Below are 20612 nucleotides of genomic sequence, written 5' to 3' on the forward strand. Positions count from 1 at the left end.
ACTTACCGTACCTTGCGTAATTTCCGTGATTTTGACAATCAAGTGTTTGCTGGTGATCTTGCCAGTAGTCTTTCAAAATTACCTCACTCTGATAATGTTAATAATATTGTATCTAGTTTTTCTGACATATGTACCAACCTGCTTGATAAATATGCTCCTCTTTCAACAAAACTTGTTGCTGCTCGCTGTAGGCTTCCCTGGTACAATGAAGAAATAAGGAAAGCTAAGCGGGTGCGCAGGAGATCAGAGCGCAAATGGCGCAAGTCTGGTTGTGAGCACGATCGTTCTGCATATCTGGATCAGGTGCACCATGTCAGTGATCTTATTTTGCAGGCTAAAACAAAGTTCTTCAAGTCCAAACTGGCCAATGCGAATAGTAAAGATCTTTTCAGTACAGTTAACGGCCTTCTAAACAGATCTGGTAAATGTCTTCCAATCCATGAATCTGCTGCCGAACTTGCTGATAAATTTGCTTGCTTTTTTAAATCCAAAATTGATAAAATCAGTGCCGAATTTGATATTGATATATGTATTGGTAATGACTGTATGGTTCAATCCAGTGGTCAAACAACAGACTCATTGACTTGTTTTGTCCCTGCGTTAGTTGATGAGGTTGAAACGGTTATCGGCAAACTTGCAAATAAGTCTTGCAATCTTGATCCACTTCCAACTTGGATTTTAAAGCAAAATGTGTCTGTTGTTTCTCCAATTGTTACTAAGATCGTTAATGCTTCTCTGCAAGATGGCATTTTCCCTGATGCATTCAAGGAGGCCATTGTTACACCTGTGTTGAAAAAACATAATTTGGATTCAAATATCCTGAAAAACTACCGGCCCATTTCAAACATTCAGTTTCTCGCTAAAGTTGTCGAAAGTATTGTTTCCTCAAGATTCAAAGACTATCTAAATGAACATCATATGTATGAAGACCATCAGTCGGCTTACCGAACTGGCCACAGTACAGAAACTGCTTTACTTAAAGTTAAAAGTGACATTCTATGTGAGCTGGATAAAAATCATGTCGTCATCATGGCCATGCTCGATCTGACGGCGGCGTTCGATACGATAAGCCATACCACCCTTATCAGTCGTCTTCAAACCACGTTTAATGTTTCTGGTCCGCCTTTAGACTGGTTTAAATCATATATAACTGATCGTCATAGCCGTGTGTGCATTGGAAACTGTTTTTCGGATAATACCGATCTGGACTGTGGTACCCCCCAAGGATCGATCATGGGACCGCTTCAATTCACAGTTTACATCTACCCGATTGGCAGCATTATCCGAAATCATAGCCTGATGTACCACATATACGCTGATGACACACAAGTGTATACATCTTTTAATCCAAAAATTCCATCCCATTCTCAGCTGGCTGTTGATCGTCTGCAAAACTGCATTCTTGAATTAAGCAACTGGATGAAATCTAATAACTTGAAACTAAACATGGACAAGACCGAGTTCATTGTATTTGGCTCACCACACAATATCAATCTTGTCTCCTCTTCACTTCATCTTATGGTTGGCGATACTGTTATTAAACCTGCCACTTCAGTTCGTAACCTTGGCGTTAAACTTGACTCACCTCTATCCATGAATGACCATGTATCTGGACTCTGCCAAACTCTTAACTTCCAACTTCGCAATATTGCTCGAGTCAGGCGCTTCCTAGATACAGACTCATGCCATCACATCATCCGTGCACTCATATTATCTCGCCTCGACTACGGCAACTCTCTCCTTGCTGGCACCACCAACATCAATTTATCCAAACTGCAGCGTATTCAAAATAGGGCGGTGCGTCTCATCTACGGCCTCAAACGTCGTGACCACATAACCCCATACATCAAGGACTTACATTGGTTGCCCATCAAGGAGCGTGTCAACTTCAAGATCCTCACCATCATATATCAATGTGTCAATGACATAGCTCCACTCTACCTTCAATCTGGAATTCATTCTTACACCACATCTCGTCATTTACGCTCTTCCATGGATACTACACGGCTCTCCATTCCTCCCACAATCAAATTAGCTGGTGATAACGCCTTCATTTCCTTTGGTCCTCGAATTTGGAACAACCTCCCATGCAACATCAGGGAGGCCCAAACACTGGCCAGCTTCAAAAAGCTTTTAAAAACCCATCTTTTTCCAATTTGATCCATTTCTTGTCATTGCTATTTCTTTCTTTGTTTTCTCTTATTGTAATGCGCCTAGAGCTAAAATTGTATCGTCGCAATATAAATCGATGTATGTATGTATGTATGTATGTACCTTAAGAGCTTCGTTTGAGTAAACATGAATGAACTCGCGATACCACTCAACATGGATTATGTCGGGACCCAGCGTTAATCTCCTTATCATATTATTTTGAAACTAGCTAGGCCCTATACGTTTCAATTAATATTCTTACGATAGTTATAGGCCTATATATATATAATATTATTTAATAAAGGCACGTCAGCTTTGTCAATTCCATATTCCAATTTACTTCGCAAAGCCTAATGAAATACATATTCTTTATTTCTTTCCCTCCTTCTGAATCTCTCTCCCCTTCCCTCCTGTTTCCCCTTCCCTACATTCTCCTTATTTTCCCTCCATCTCCCTCTATCTGTACTCGCTCTCTCAAACTTGACCCTCCTATAATTACCCACTCGCACTCCTGTTTCCCCCTCCCCAGTGATTTTGTCAGGGTTTTTCTGTTAGGAGGGCGTGGGCCGATTCTCAAAGGGAAACGTTTTTACAAAATGGGCTTAAAATGGCAGAAAAAGGCCTAAAAGCGTAAAATATCACGGCGGCCCGCATCCAAAAGGGAAGGGTCAAGAAGGAAGAGAAGATGTCCCACGGGGAGCCCCCCCTTGGCTACCAGCAAAACACCTCCCTGTCCACTTCCAATGCCCTCCCTCTCCTCCTCCCTACCCCCTCTCTCTCTCTCTTACCAGACACAACCTATGACATGTTATATATAAAAATGTTATGCACCTGCTTTACTCTTCCAGAAGTATCGTACACTGCTGGCTCAAGTAAACCAGCCCATTTTACGGGAACTTAATCCCCTTGGCGTTGAAGTCAAGCCAAAAACTTGGTTCCGCAAGCTGATTTGGTGTACGTCATGAGCACACACAAAATTATATCAAGTGTGACGTTTGGAACAAAATTTATTTTGATTGAATTCAATCAGTAATTTTCATCAACATGTAGCATGTTTTTACCCAAACCAAATTAGATTTCCAATAATTGGTCTATTAACTAGATAATACATAAGTGGTAATTATGTAGTCTATGAGGAAATAGGCAAACTATTGTTCTAAAGTATGACGTATTTCATCATAATTTACGGCACACTATAGATTCTCGCGTTAACTTTAACTTCAAGCGGCTTTAATGGCAGAGTGGTTTTGAATACATAATCCTCTATAATCCTCTAGACGTTAAAGTTAAAGTTAAAGTAACTTCATTCCGCAAGCTCTCTATTATCTTCGCGCTTACCTCAAGTCCATACAAATAACTGCAACTTTTAAATTGGGGTAGTTTTCTTTCAAAACACTGCTGTATTGTCAATATTGAACAAAATTGGACAAATGGGATATCAAAATGTGCGTAAATATCATGCTTCTTTTTATGTTGAAATATTGTGAAAACAATATTTAGTGCTGAATCTATAGGCGTATTTATAACAGCTGAGTTACTTTTTGCGCAGACCTTCGATTATAACCATAATGTGTTTAATGTACTGATAGTTCATAATATGATATTTTTTCACCCAGGCTTCAGCCCTGGGTGATATTACATTCAGTTTAGACCTTGTCCTTTGAACCCAAATTGGCTACTTTGAAACGAAGTAGCCAAATGCATTTGCTTCGTCCTCATTAAAATTATTTTACAGGATAATGCAGAGTATCTAATGGATCTGCAGGCTACTAAAAAACTAACCTCACTCCCCAAGACAAAATTCATAAAACTATATTCAGTAGAGCTTGACTTTACCCAGGGAATGGGTGGAATATTAACCTCATTCAAGTCCCCATGACAATTATTCCTACAGCTGTTCTGTAGCCTGTGAAGTTATTTTTTGACATATAGGGATGATGTTGCAATATGAAAGTTGACCGGTGAATGGCCATGGCCACTAATTCATGAACTTGGCTAGCTGGCTGGCTGGTCTGAGGTCACACTTCTTAAACATCTATGATTTGAATTGCATTGTTGTTCTCATCACAGACTGAATTAGAAGGAACCATTAGAAGGAACCTATTATAATCGGACACTAAATTAATTGTAAAAAATCCTCCTGCTCCCATCATGCAAGTTATTCCACTTAGACTGTTTGATATAGGCCTACTTTTATCAAAATAATTAAGTATTGATTAAGCATTTGCCAGTGAAACATTCTCACTCACACAAATCACAGATACTCAACATCAGAATCTGTGCAATGTTTGACAGAGAAGGTCACTAAATCTGGCCGTCATACGCGTCACAAGTTCATAATTAGTTTTGATTGATCTTCATGTACCAAATCATTTACTTTAAATCATAGACTGTAGAGTGTTTAAATTGAGCTAAATTGATATCCTAGCTGTGACCTCTGAGCCAAATGTTCTATAGCATAGTAACACCACATGCATTCATATATATACATTTATATACAAACATATTGGCATAATGGGGACTGATGTTCTCTGACTGCAGTCAGAGGGCAACATGTAGTACCAGTATGGCTAGTAGCATACAGGTAGTTCATATACTTAGGCCTATTCAGCAATCATAGCTCAGTTGTGGAGTACTAGTTCTTTGGTTGAATAACCACCTTCTTGACTGATCAGAAGACCTGTGTTTTATATAGGCTTACTGCATACACTGCCTACCTCTTTGCAGCTATGTGGAGCTAAGGTGGGGCAGTCCGGGGGGGGGGGGGTTGTGCAGTCATGTGACCTCCGTACGGCCTGGGTATTCCCTTTTAAAGGGATTTTTATTTAGCAAACAATATGTATATAATGCATACAGGGTGTATCAAAATGATTGGTACCGACGACTTCTCATTTTTGCAGATTTTTTTTTACTATTTTTTGTAACAGTTTGGAGTTAATTGTTTAAATATTTGAAATTATAGTAGTTTAATCTTTACTGGGAATTTTAGATCATAAAGATAGCACATTTCGTTCAGAAGGTACATCATTCTAAAGGAAAGTAGGTGTTTTTACACTTTTTATCGTAACGCTGGATCCGTAGCGCACCATTTTCAAAGCTCTATTTTACTACAAATACCTTGTGAGAATGATATGTTGAAAATCTCGGAAATGTTTTATTTTTTCCTTGCCTATTTCTTCATTCATGATGTATATAAATGTTCTAATCAATAGTTATTGGTCGAAAGTAATGTCAAAGCTGTAATATAATTTATGTGGGGTGGAAGAGGTTTGTGTATTTACACCTTCTAGGGCGGTAATTTAAATTGTAGTATAAGATGCATTGAGATTACTAAGTAGATGGTGTGGTAGAATGGTTATGGACTATAGACAGTGTCTGTTAGGTTAGACCTGGTAAGAGTTATTGGAATGGATGGCTCCACAGTATTCGACACTTCAGTATGGTTTCATGAAGCTATGGCGAAGTGCAATGAAGATTTAGAAAACAGTTTCTAAGAGCAAGGATGATCCCATGCAAAGATGCTATAACTAATAATGTTTCAAGATTTGATATGCGCAGTTACAGAATGGACCCATCCCAGGTGTTAAGTTCATTCAAGATAGGACTTAACCTCACACTGCCAGAGTCGTAAGGCAGAGACTTCAGGAACTATATTCTAAAAGTATGTGTAAAGCAATTTTATGTTATGTAGACTGAAGTGAAATATTGTTTAAGAGCATGTATGGAATAAATGGTTCAAGCAGTTAACCTATTCATCTTGTGGTAAAACCATGATTACGTCGATCTTCGTTTAAATGACAATAGCTCCCAGATGCATCAACCTATTATCTTCAGATTATTAGATCAATAAGTTAACATATGTCCCTTTCTATTTGTAGTACAAAAACTATATTAATTAGCAATTTTATATTTTTGATATATTTTTGAAACTACCACATATCCCGGTACCAATCATTTTGATACACCCTGTATTAGTGTTTAAAGGAGCAATACATTGCCTTATCTTTTTAACGTTATGCTTTATGTTGTATCCCTCGTATCGGTTTTGCCTGGGCACACAAAAATAATGTATCAGAGTGCTGATGCTAATGATGTTTACAATATTTATTTATTTTCCTTCAGTATCCGTTGAAAGTTTAATAGTTTGGTTACGTAACGTATGAGCATACATAGCCATAATAAAACTGTATACGGTTGAAGTTTGCAACGCAGAGTTCATTTCATGTACAAATGTTGCTACATTAACACGTCTATTCATGCTATTATTCGTAGGTTTAACATCTGAAGATTACGAAGATGACAAAGTCTGGTTGCTACACAGTGGAGTTTCCACGAACAATCAGTATTATATGTAAGTATCCTATATATTATTGTCAGATATTGTAAACAACAACCCCTCCCTCTCTCCACCCAACCCAATTCAATATCAATTCAATTTATTATTTCCATAATTCATTAAAAAAACCAATACATCAAAACGACAAATAATTAAATCCAACAATAAGGTTTGATAAGTAACCTACGCCTGAAAACATATTGCAAAAAATAATAGAACTAAAGTCCCAGCAAACACAAAACGTTTTCGACATCATTCGCGAAAGGTTATAAAAGGTTGTCAGAAAACGTTTAAATGTCGGGTTATATAAAGGGTATATTAAGAGTATAAAATGTTTTCATAACCTTAAATAACATTTTTTGTGATAATCTACTGCTCAGCAAACAAAAATGTTTTACAGAAAACGTCTGAATGTCGGGTTATGTAAAGGGTATAAAAACGTTTTAATAACATTCCAAAAACATTCTTGAAAACTTGATACAAAACATTCTAAACATAATGTTATTTTGGGGTTGAAAAAATATTTTGCGAAAAATGTTTGCCCAAAATATTTTCAATAACGTTTTAAAAACGTTTTCACGACCTTTGTATAACCCGACATTTAAATGTTATTAAAAGGTTTTGAATTAAACATTTTAAGAACATTTCTGTGTTTGCTGGGTTCAAACATTTTAACATAATGTTATTCAAGTATTGACACAATATTTGGCAAAAATGTTTGTAAAAATAGTTTACAATAACATTCTTTGAAAACATTTTAGAATATTGTTGAAGTGTGTTTTCATACAAAACGTTTTAAAACGTTATCATGACCTTTATATAACCCGACATTTTAATGATATTAAAACGTTTTTACCTAAACCAAAAGCCAAAATATAACTTATTTAAAATGTTTTTAAAACGTTTTTGTGTTTGCTGGGGTTACACTAACAATCAATAACAGAGAAACAAATATGACGCAGCAAAGACTGGCTCGCAGATCGGGGATACTATTGATTCTTTTATTGTTTTTGGTATAAAGAATTCTGAATCAAGCTTCCGGGCAATTAAGTAACCTTCATTAGGAATTACTTATGGTTAAATACCACAACTTCTGTATTACACGAGTTTCAATGTGAAAATTGCTCATTTCGGGTAGATTTTCTCATAATCAGAACTCTCACATTTAAATGCACTAATATCAGGTGAAACTAATATGATTTAGATGCCAAATGATCAAAAACCCAACATAGGTTGACCTGAACAGGCCTTGAAATAAGAAAAAAAATCGAAGGGTCCTCCGGACCGTTGCATTTAAAATGTCAAGGGTTCTCGCCAATTTTCAAGGGTCCAACCCCGGACCCATACTTTTGAAATTTCAATGGTCCTCGCTAATTTTCAAAGGTCCGACTATTATGAAGTATTAAATGTTGATGTAGACTATAGAAACAATATTCCAGATACCTTCTGCTTGAGAGATAATTAGCTACGGCGATCACGGTATGTAGATTGTAAAAAAATTGAAAACCCGGGTTGAAAACTTAATGGGAAACTAAAAATGAAAGTGTACTCAGGGAACTGGATGTATTATGTGAACCAAATTTTCCAGTGGAACAACAAAACTAAGATTTTCTGCTGTTTGGTTGGTTCAATTTTTAAGGGTCACACGGACCCATACCGTAGGAAATTTGCGGGTCCGTGCCTACTTTCACGGATATTTAACGCAAGGACTCACCTTATTTCAAACGCTGGACCTGAGTCTTTTCTTGTTTTAACGCACTGAACCGTAAACACCCCTTCAAATGGCAGTGCGCCCTCGAAGCTGAAAGTGAAGACACATCTTGCCACGTTACTCCCGTAAACTCTTTGCACTTGCTTTTCTTTCTTCTTCCCAATATACAGAAGCGAAACTGGCAAGCTGGAAGGATTTTCTCCGGATATTATGAATGCAGGTAAAGTCAAATCACTCGATCTATTAACTTTCTAAATTAAAAAAAAGAAAGAAAATATAATAATTGAGAAAGAATGGCTAAATGGCAACTAGCCATTTGGCTAGTTCAATCCAAAATGTCCTAGAGGGCGTCCTATTTTGGCTAGTTAAAAGTTTCAAAGTTAAACCAATGTCAGTTAGATTATTTTCAAATCAGTAAGACCGATGAATTAACCTGGTCTTACCCCTTACTAAACTGCCGTATAGCTCCATATATCGTCAGTTTACAAATGATCTTAAACTGATCATAAAATTATACGACAGTTTCAGATACTATTAAACGTTTTGCCACCAATTCTCCATATCTGGTTTTGAATTAAATATATTTAAGTAATGTGTATATGATTGCACTTATACAGTATGTGAACTTTGTCCAGCAAAATCCCTATTTTTAATAGAATCGTTTTTGTAACAGTTTGCAGATTAGCCAACAAGAATTGTAAGATTGTGGCCGACGTCTGGACAAATTGTTGGTACCACAAGTCTGGAGAGACATCACGAGGAGGGGATGGGTTGATGGCAGGGTGGTATGACGCGTGCGGTGGTAAGATATAATATAACATGTACAATTCAGGGGCGTATCAGGGGTTAGTTGTCAGGGGGACATAATTATTGTTCCGTGGCGTATTGTAGGCCTTAGCCCACAAAATATACGCCTAGGCAAACCTATTGGTAGAAAGACTGTAAGATCTACGGGCCTGCAATATGCTGACGGAGTCAGCTTCTAAAAACAGCACAGCTTCTCAAATTTCCGAAAAAATTATGATGTGCCCCCCCCTCCGAGTAAATGTAATCTTGAACTCTAGATGTTGATGCTCCTCCTGCTCCTCCTCATCTTCTCCTCATCTTCTCCTCATCTTCTCCTCATGCTCCTCCTGCTCCTCCTAGCCAATGGCCCGTCGACATCGCTACTCTTCGGCACATTTCGCCACATGCCAATAAAAGATTGCTCTCACAGTCGAATTTACTTGGCATTAAAATAGCAAAATTTCGCGCAAGGGGGACACGAATGCCCCCACCCATTTTGTTTCCATGGGGAAACGTCCTTCCCCTCCCCCTAAAATTCCTAAAAGAAAAAATCAAAGCAATAGTTGCGCTACACTTTGTTTTGGGCCCCCTAAAAAAATCCAAAATTAATTTTGAGATGAAATAGTCTGAACTAGTAAAATCGGTACTAAATTATTATGATCACCTCCTTAAATTCAAGCTTCCGCCACCACTCTTGTCAGTAAAGTAATCATTTGGTAATTATGAGGCCAGGTCAACGGGACGCCTTGGGATTTTTTAGACGACACCATTTACTATCGAAATCTTTAGGCCGTCGGTACATTTCCAATTGTTGCACTCCTCCGCCCCTCCCAGTCGGCTCCCCCCCTATCAAAAAGCTGACTACGTCACTTCTCCTTCTCTTTATTCATATAGTTATTTATTCTTGTCTAATATTATTTTAGCATATCGAGTTTCGCCTGAGCGGCAACGTACCTTCGCCTTTTCCGATCAATTTACCAAAACCCCGCAACATGCATTTGTCACGCTACCAGGAAATCCCAAGAAGTTTGACTGGCAAAATCTAACCGGAAAGACCATTGGTTTCTTCGACGGAGCAGTTGGTGATGAACACTGCCTTGCAAAGGCTGAAGGAATTGTTGTAAGTAGGTGTAAAAAACAGGTGGTAGGTGTACCTGCCCCGATGACGTACGCATTTGATTTTCATAGGGAGTTTTTAGGAAAAAAATCCGCCCACTTATGAGACATTTGCCTCGCTGAGGAGTACAAAAAAAAATCCCATCCAATTTTGATATAAAATTGGATGGTTTAAACCCAATACACAAATTTATTGTTCGAGACCAATAAATTTTGTATTTGGTGAAAAAACATCCAATTTTATCATTATTATGTTTTCATTTGATTTTTGGTCCAAAATATGATTTTTAATCAAAAATGTGATTTTTGATTAAAGATGTGGAAAAAATGTAGAAAACAAAATGTTGGGGCAAAACGTGAGCCTATCCAACACAGTCCAAGTTTTGAGTACAAAACTTCAACTCTGTACAAAGTATAGGAAGGAAGATTCTGAGAAGATAATAATGAATAAAGCCGCCTTTGACAGCGATAAAGTTTTTAATTCCGCCTGGCCCAAACTTCCACAACCCCCTGAGAATCAAATGGTGCGTCCGTAAATGGCTATCATGCGTTATTATCATTTAAATGGGATTGAAATTAAACTTTACACAACATCTTTTTTAAAGATTCAACTTAATACTTAACTTCATAGCTTCAGGCTTGTAATAATTTTTGTATCCATTTACTATCTTCAGGGAGCAGTACTTCCACCAGAAAACATACGACATTGCGTAGCTGAGCAGTGTTTCGACTGGCTGAAAGCCGAAACGGTGAGAATAATGAATTCGTCTTTATTCCGAGATCCGCAGTGGGTTCCCACAGTTTCATATTAAATCGGTATAAATAGGATATTCCAGTTGAAATCCATACACATCATATCAAAGACACCCGAGGTGCATGACCTTAATTTCCCGCAAAGGGGGCGTGAGTTTGGTTACTTGAATGGGTAACTCTATTTGAAATATACACCCCACTGTTTGGGAGATTAAAGTCATGTCTCCTATAGGGGGTGAATTGGAATAACCCATTTTGGCAGATTTTAGAGTGAATTTTCAGCGACTTCTGTAAACAGGCTTTTTAACCAAAAATATATACTAGTGACATAAAAAGCGCAATGGCCAAAAAACAAAACAAAACAAAAATAAAAACACCAAAAAACAGTTCCTGGACAGTAAAAATTAATTAGTCAAAAAATATAAGATATTGCCTATATAATTATGTTATTCAAGAAAAATAATGCTGAAATGATGTATTTGTAATGCTAATAGCATTTCACTTTAATTTGCATCATTTCAATATATTTTTCATGACTTATAATTAAATTTGTACAGAATAAGAACTTACATGACTAACATGGTGAATCTTATGACTTCGTGATTTACCGTGCTATTTAAAAATAGTCATTAACATGAATTACTAATTGATTGCCAATTGAATGACTAAACAAATGACTAACTATTGACTAATTATTAATCTAAAATCAGATCTTCGATTAGAAATTGGTCATTTAATTAGTCATTCAATTAGTAACTATTTAGAAATACCCGGTTTGTTGGATATGGTTCATATTTCAAGATGGCCTGTGTTTCCTTTTCCTTCATGACCTTGTGTTTCCTTTTTGAAAATTATCAATCAAGGAAAATCGGGCTACGATTTTTTTGCATGCCGTATCGTAGGGTGGTGTGAGGTGTGACACCAATCAACCTTTAGATAATATTGGCCATGACCTTTGAACCTGAGCATTAACGGAAACCAAGTAAAGTGCCTCTGATAGCATGTTCATTACTACTATTTTACTTTGAAACAAAAATGTGATTGTATAGTATATTATGCAAAGGTCAATTGAAGCTGTTAAATTGAAATAAAACGAAAATGAGAAAAAAAGGAAGCTTATGTATTACAGCGCACACATAGCACGATTTCAAGTGCGGGTAATTTTGGTTTTTAAGAAACATATTTTTCCAGAGTAGCCTACAGTTCTGTCAGACTCACTGCTATTTTATTCGTCTGTATAGGTAGATGCTTTATTTTCGGAAGCCCTCTTGTTCCGAGGAAGGACAGACGTAGACGAGTATACACTTCAGGCTTGTCCTGTCGGCGGCGCCGCTATGATGACTCGGTTCGACTCGAAACTCATCGATTGGTGGAATCCAGCCCAAGCTAAACTGCTGGCAAGCAAGGAATACCATGAGATATGTAATGACCTCAAAGTTACGCACGGTAAGCTTATAAGGGTCAAAGATCGTGTAAGGGCTGTGCGATAAATAATCGGGGGGGCTAACATTTCCAAACGGTGTTCCAAATATGCTTGCACCCCCCTCTCGGCCGGCCAACAAATCTTTGCCCAAATTTGGACATGCCGAATTTTTGGCGTTTCCGTACTGTTTTCCTGGCGTTTTATTTGAAAGGTGCCCCATGAATGTGTGCCAAAAACTGCTTGCTCCACTATCGGCTTGCCAAAAATTGCTCCCCTCCCCCATTTTACCCTCCACAGGGCTCATAATTACACAGTCCTTAAGGGTTAAATTGTAAATAAAGTTGTTCAGTCAAACCAAACGGAGTGCAGCATCTATTCATCTATTGTGTCCGATTTGAGCGCTGACATACTGGAAAAGGATGCCAAGCAATATTCATGAGAGTGAACTTTCAACGCCCAGTTTTCAAAATTGGGTGACTTGTGTTTGGCAGTGAGGTGTGAAATATATCCGACTGGGCGTTTTAATACGTAACGAATAAAGGCTTTGGCATCATCGAATGGGTGCCTAGTGCTGTTGATGTGTTTATGTAATATTATCACATTTATTAATTCCATTCTCTGCACTTCGTATTCGTTTTCAAGGTTCCTGATTTTCACCTGATTAATTAAAAAGCTCTTGGAATTATTTTACAAGAGCAAAATGAAAATCTCTGATTGTCATCGTTGATGGGTGGTACTATCCCCGGGTACGGTGATGGGGTACAAACTGTATCACTAAAATGAGCGCAAACGATGGATCTACGATTAGCTAAGGTAGTTTGGGCGTAAACGCGTGCGTTTTTATGACGGATAAAAAATCTTGGGGTGGGGTGTAACATAAAGATAAAGGAGTTGATAACAAACTAATTGATCTCATCGAAGTCATGTGCCATCAGATCAAGTGTGCTATAATCATCAATGAACAGATCTATAATATGAGTGGTTTAAAGTTGAAGTTAGTGTAAGGCAAGAATGCCTACAGTCACCAACCTAATTCAACCTTTACCTGTAGTTTGTTATGAACAAATTAACGCGGATGTGCTTTTTGACAAGCTCCAAATTGCCAAGATGAATGGGATAGAGCATGCAAGAAATGAAGTATGGAGATCAACCAAAGTAAATGCAATAGTATAAAAGACCCTCGGGATATCATCGTCAATGCTGCACCAGTTGATAAAATCCAACAGCTTGTTTGTACTCCTGAGGACCAATATTCCTTCCGTGGAGGAAGATGTAAAGACACTTACAATCTGATCCCACCATAACCTTATGAGGAACCAAGATAGATAGATCTATAATACTCTAAAACATGCACTACCAATTGCAACATATGGAGCAGATTCGTGAACCCGCATAAGATCTAAGCACACTCCGCTCCATACGTGATGTATCGTTGATAGATATGATGAGAAAAGAGTAGATGAGTGCCTAGCTTAATGGCAACAAATATAACAGAAGCTGTGTTGTGTTCAAATTACTTGCGGTTTGGCCATGTTATCAGGATAACTGTTGATAGATTACCAAACCAAGTCTATCACCAGGATTTCACTCTTCCAAGAGGAAGCCAAGGTAGAATAGCTTGCAAACAACATACATGAATAGATGCGACGCGGTGCTTTAATTGGAAAGTCACGGACCAGCAGTTATGTAAGTCAAAGACGAACTCCCCCCCCCCCCCACACACACACACAATTTTGTTACAAATTATGCCAAGTGTGGGTGATCATTATGTATTTTATTATAATATACAATAACATTATTCTTATTCATTATCTTTTATTTTATTTGTACAGGTCACCAACCCGGATATGACCCTGAAGACATCTGTATTGGTCTGTAAATTATGATTACAATAAATTTGTAATAGAAATCGAAGTAGAAGCAGGGAGATATATATGTTCAATTCCAGCCAAAGCGGGCCAAAATTCTCTCTGGGGGCCATTTTGAAAATGTTTTCCTTTTCAATTCCAGACTTCTCATCAAATGAGACGATCATGTCTAGTGAATCATCAGGTGGAATTGCCATCGGATTGAAAAATAACTTTTCTTGCTAGACCAAATAAAGTGTTAAATGCGCATATGCATGTTACCCACGAATTCAAGCATTTTTCACCTGTTGTACGCCATAAAATTTCACTTTCTTTAATATCTTTCAATATTTTATGTGTGACTCATATACACTAGAAATCGGTGAAGACTTTGAACGTAAAATAGAATTTTATTACATATATCTACAAAGAAATATTGTGGTTATTACAAATTTTAAGAAAGAACCAGGTGTACAGTTAAGATTGTGTCAATTCTTTGAACTCTTTCCAAAGTGGCTGTCATTTAACATTACTGTATTATTTCGAAAGATTAGAATAAATGCTTCATATAAATATAAAGTTAGATTTTGTATCTCGTCGCAGGATGAGGATCTCGGATGGATTCGTGGGTAACAGCGTCTGGAAAATAGCAATTCCTATAAATTTTTTAATAAAAATAAAAAATACTTTTCCGTATGTCAATAATTCAGGCTGCAATGGCACTAAAATGAATTTTAATCAAAATACAGACTACATGGAATATTTAGAATGGATCATTATGGCATTTTGGGTATAAAATTTTGAGAATAATGAAGTTGCCAAATTTAAATAGACAGAGCAAACAGTTTTATATTATTATTTTAGTAAAATCATTCCATATTTTCAAGCAGCAAAATTCTATTAACTCGTGTTTGACAGTTCCTATGAACTAAAACACTATCAATACATTGTTAACTATAATTTAAGTAGGGATTCGTGGGTAACCAAAATGTTCGTGGGTAACACATATTTGAAGGTATGTATTGGTAAGCGGCAAAATAGAAAATATTACAGAAGGTTGGAAACCACCTTGCGGTTATTCCTCCATTGTGTTTCAATGATTCCAGTCTCTCTAACCAATTGCATTTACACAAAAAATGGTAATTTAGGATAATCAATCAAAACTTCATGATACAGCTTCAGTATACCTTCAAGAGAACGCTATTAAACAGGACTGTTTTGGAACCTATTTCGCATGTTTTCAAAATGTTAAGATGCATAAGAAACATATAATTTACGAGTAAATCCTTGGATTCGTGGGTAACGCCGAATTCGTGGGTAAAGCTATAAGTACTATAGTACCGTTTGGGGTTTGCGTTTCTTAGGTGTATAAACTGTAAGTACTGTCAAAATTATAGCATACCCATGGCTTGAATATGTGCTGATTTAAACTTAAAATAAACAATCTCCTTATTTTTCAAGGTTAGCATCTATTCGGGATTCGTGGGTAACAAAAGTTTAAACCGTCGTAGATTCTTTTTTAAAGCGGTGAACGTATTTTTATGATTTATAATTTTAAGCGCTTGTCAAACTAAATTCAGTGTCCAAAGTCATTAAATGTTAATTTAAGTTATGGCAATTATATTTGCTGGACTCGTGGGTAACAGTTGATACGTGGGTAACGTCAAATTTTATTTTATGGAATTTTATGGGTAAAACGTATTTGAATAAAATAATCACTTGGACCTCAGAATTATAGAACGAATCTTCGTTTCATGATATAGTCATTTATGGCATATTCACTTAACATTTTTCAGAACGATCATTTTATTTTTGATACGCGGGTAACAAAATTATTAGCCAAATTGACTTAATGGCCTCTAGAGTCAACAAACTTTGGTGGAATTCAATCGTTTTACATATGATGAGAGATCATGCAAACATCTTTCTAACGGTAATAATTTCATTTTGATTGAAGGACATTCAATGACATATATGGTGCTTTATCTTTGAATTCGTGGGTAACGCCAATTCATTTAAGCTATCATAACTTGTCCCCTGGTATGACTTGCTAGTAATGCCTATATGCACAAAGAGAGCACATTGGACGTGACATGATATGCTCCATCAATAACGTGATTTCCTTTATTAATGACATTTTAAAGTGGAAAGTTAACATAGAGAGAATTTTGTCCCGCTTTCGCTGGAATTGACCATATATACCGCTTGTAGAGCCCAAAAAATCTTTGCTTGTAACTCGGGGAGGATAAGTTGCAGATGATTGTCCCAACCCAATGTTCCGAGTCGTTTTCATGATAAAAAGCTGTTATAACTTGGTTTTCAAGTTCTTGTTAAATTATTAAAGGATATTTTGGGATGTATTTTAGATAGAAAGCCGGCACGATTGAACCGGAGTATCTTTTGGCGGGAAAATGTCATCAAAGTCTGTACAGGGTCAATTTTAAAATTTGCTCAAATTGTGTTTAAACATACCAATGCAAACTTGTAATAATTATGTAAAAAAGTGTAATAATACTATTTTTTACAATATGTACACATACAATGTAGAAAAGGTGATAGAACGAGAAATGACATGGTTGTATGTAGATTTGTATTTTCGCTTAAGGGGGTACTACACCCCCTGATAAATGTTGTGACCGGTTTTTCATTTTTCTCAAAATTAATTACACGCTGGTAACAAAGGTTATGTATATTATAGTGGCAATGAATACAGTTATTAAACTGGAATTTAAGTGACTCAAGACAAGCGGTACGTTATTTATGATAAGAAAAAAGGTACCGTTAGAAGGTATCTCATTTCGTAACATATATAATGAACCACTTGTCTTTAATCACTGAAATTGCAGTGAAGTAATTGGATTCCTTGCCCCTATAATCGAATACATAACGTTTGTTACCAGTGTGTAATTATTTTTGAGAAAAATGCAAAGTTAGTAAAAAAATTATCAGGTGGTATAGTACCACCTTAAGGATTTGGACAAACTATATTTAAAGACAATAGTCAATGCACATGTATTAGTAGAGGTAGGCATACACCTCGTTCTTTATTAAGAAAACTATTGTTATTCGCATTATTGTTGGGTATGGTGTAAGTAAAAAGAAAAGTGTAATAATAATATTCTTACAATACATACATTTAGAAAAGGTGATAGAAAGATAAATGAGTTGGTATGTATTTGTATTTCGCTTAATGACTTAAAATGGAAACTGTGAGGTTTGAATATTACTCTAACTGAAGCGGGTGAAAGGTACTGTATAATGATTATTTACATCAGAAAGTACTAGCTGTTAGGAATTGTCGTCAGTGGCGTAAGTAGGGTTGGTAGCGCACAGGGCAAGAAACAAAATTGGCGCACCTACCCCACCCAGAGAATATTTTAGACGTTGGGGTGTGGGAATGGCAATTAAGTGAGGCCGATTTTGGCGCCCCTAGTGGTAGCGCCTGGGGCACGTTGATTGTCGTGAAATTTGGCAAACCTGGTGATAGCGGAGAACGTTTATAACAAGGTTTATCGCACTGGATGCCCACGGGCGATAAGTGGTTTCACAAGATGTGGCTAGATAAGGATTTCCTCCAAGACCGTTGATTGTACATCAGTGTGAATGTTTCTGCAGATGGAATTTGCCGCAAAGCTTACGACTGATGTACTTGGTTTTAAGTATCAACTTGATACTGAAACTCTATCGCAGGACATGATGCGTAGAGAACCTCTTGATGATGATGTAGTATCAAACACTTCGTTGCCGTTGGCGGCGTTTGGCTCTGCTAACTCCAATAGGATTTTGATAATTTCAATCTGAATGATTAGAGGCTATAAGAGTTCATTTTAGTTTTTTCAAGAAATTAACCCTAATTAATTATGCGGATTAAATTCAGCAAATTGCTTTTATTGTTCTTGTACTATATAATGAAACGTAACAAGTCTCAGCTAGATAGTCCTTATATTTACGTGGCTAATTAACTTTGCATATTGGGCGTATGTAATTTACATGCTTTCAGTTTTCTGCTCGGCCTAATTTGGAGTTAGCAGAGCCAAACGCCGCCAACAAACAACGAAGTGATCAATAACAAAAATGGTGTATAGAATAAAAATTACCATGTGAAAAGCAGAAATAGATGAAAAATTGATAAAGACAAGAAAATCTGTGTTAAAAATAGCTACAAAATATATGTATATCAGTATGGTAGATGTTGATATTGTCCATGCAGGTTAAGAATTGAAAATTATATAATAGTTTGTCAGAAAAATTAATAAATGAATAAATAAGAGTTTTTGACAGTCTACGCCACAAGCCTGAACTGTCGCAAATCCAGAATTTCGACAATTCCAAGTTTTTGACAGGCTGCGTCAGAAACCTGGAATAGTCAAAATGCTATAATTTCGACAATTGAAGACCTGAGCGCAAGAAGACCGTAAGTCCACTTGGCCTCAACATGAATACACTAGTTATGTATAGTTTCTTACGGTTTTATAATGTTTAACACATGTTCCATGTGAAAACATCATGAAAGGTTGTGAAAGATTTGTTTTGCTCACGAACATGTATAAAGCATTACCAAACTATACGAAACTATACGCAACTTGAGTGTATACATGTTAAGGGGCCAAGTGGACTTACGGTCTTCTTGTGCTCAGGTCTTCAATTCCAAGATTCTGATGCAGCATGACATTCTGGATAAGCCACGGAAGATAATCGCACTTTCTTTATGTAGTTTATTTTGTGGTGAAGAGTTTGCTGCGTCTTTAGAAAAAAGGCTCCACGCAATGAGGAATTTTTTATGCCCATGGAAAAATAATGAGCGAAAATCTCTAGTAAAGGCGTTTTACTGAAAAATATTATCTAAAATCACCTAAAGTATGTTTTAAAAAGCATTATTTACATTATTAGGTCCCTAACAAACAAATAATGGGAAAGTTCAACTTGGCCCTTGTGTGAATATTGATTCGTTTACCTATTGCATTTTTTAACTTACCCTGTATATACGTTTAATACCCAAATGATTTGATGTGCTCATCATTAAGTGTATATGTATTTATATTAGCGTTGAAATCCTTCATGTAGCATTTACCTATAAAAATACGGCTGATTTCAAATAAAAAATTAAAAAACAAATAATTTTTATAAAACTATTATATTTAAGCAGTGCTTTTTCACTGTTCTGGACTCCCTTTACTAATATATCGCAAATAAATAAATAAATGAATTATTTGGTCTTCAAAGGTTTCCTTGAGCATGTTGAGAAAAGCCGCGATTTGCACTGCCGCCTTCAGGCGCAGTGCATTTTTTTTCCGCTATGTTCTTTTTCTTACAGGTTCTTCTTTCTTTCTTTCTTTCTTTCTTTCTTTCTTTCTTTCTTTCTTTCTTTCTTTCTTTCTTTCTTTCTTTCTTTCTTTCTTTCTTTCTTTCTTTCTTTCTTTCTTTCTTTCTTTCTTTCTTTCTTTCTTTCAACCATTACATTTGCTCTAGCACTCACGTCCATTTTGACCACCGTGCCCCTACATCAATAAAAGAAAAGCCGCGATTTGCACTGCCGCCTTCAGGCGCAGTGCATTCTTTTTACCGCTATGTTCTTTTTCTTACAGGTTCTTCTTTCTTTCTTTCTTTCTTTCTTTCTTTCTTTCTTTCTTTCTTTCTTTCTTTCTTTTTTCTTTCTTTCTTTCTTTCTTTCTTTCTTTCTTTCTTTCTTTCTTTCTTTCTTTCTTTCTTTCTTTCTTTCTTTCTTTCTTTCTTTCTTTCTTTCTTTCTTTCAACCATTACATTTGCTCTAGCACTCACGTCCATTTTGACCACCGTGCCCCTACATCACACATGAAACTCGTGGGGTCAAAGGTCACGCAGGGGTCATAGGAGTCCAAAACGCGATTTTCAACTCAAAATGCATCTTGTCCCACAAATTATACGTAGGACAGTGACGCCACTTGCACACATGCATTGTTATTCCCCAGTGTCTATGTGGTGTACACAGATTTGGGGTCAAAGCTCAGGGGTCATTTGCGGTATAAAACCCGGGCGGCGGATGACATGATCGAGCCGGACTTGTGAAACCGCTCGGCCGTATGGCATTTTCCAATATAGTCGGTTAGTTTTGTGGGGTTCATTATCGAACCCCAACGGTTTTATCTTGTATTTATATTATTTATCAACATAGGCCTATTTGTTTGTGATATTTCAAGCGTTTTAAAATTTCAAAATAATCACATTCAATTACACGGTTGACGATGAAAATTTATTGAATTTAGAGAAGGCAATGCGGCCACCACCTGATAAAACCTTCAAGAACTTTTATTAGCTTAGAAAAACGTAGGAGAGTGACGGTATGTTCACACATGAATTGTGGTTAGCCAGTGTATATGTGGTATATTTTATTTGGGGTCAAAGGTCACTTCCGGTATAAAACAAAATAACTTCAAAAAATATATCAGCCAAAAAAAAAACAGCACAGAGACGGCACATTTACACGGAATTGATGTTACTCAATGTATATGT

At 36.6% G+C, this 20612-nt stretch overlaps 1 protein-coding gene across 2 annotated transcripts in view; it reads left to right on the forward strand.

Annotated features, from left to right (window-relative positions):
* The window catches only part of LOC140136764 (uncharacterized), a 127249-nt gene that overhangs the window by 9376 nt on the left and 97261 nt on the right, over positions 1–20612 (forward strand). For both annotated transcript variants that reach the window (XM_072158351.1, XM_072158350.1), the window contains exons 2-3: positions 6424–6502; positions 8369–8418. In XM_072158351.1, the coding sequence (XP_072014452.1) occupies positions 6424–6502; positions 8369–8418 (129 nt within the window). The remainder of the gene's footprint in view (positions 1–6423; positions 6503–8368; positions 8419–20612) is intronic.

This window comes from Amphiura filiformis, chromosome 17 (genome assembly GCF_039555335.1).
Source record: "Amphiura filiformis chromosome 17, Afil_fr2py, whole genome shotgun sequence".
Taxonomy (NCBI): domain Eukaryota; kingdom Metazoa; phylum Echinodermata; class Ophiuroidea; order Amphilepidida; family Amphiuridae; genus Amphiura; species Amphiura filiformis.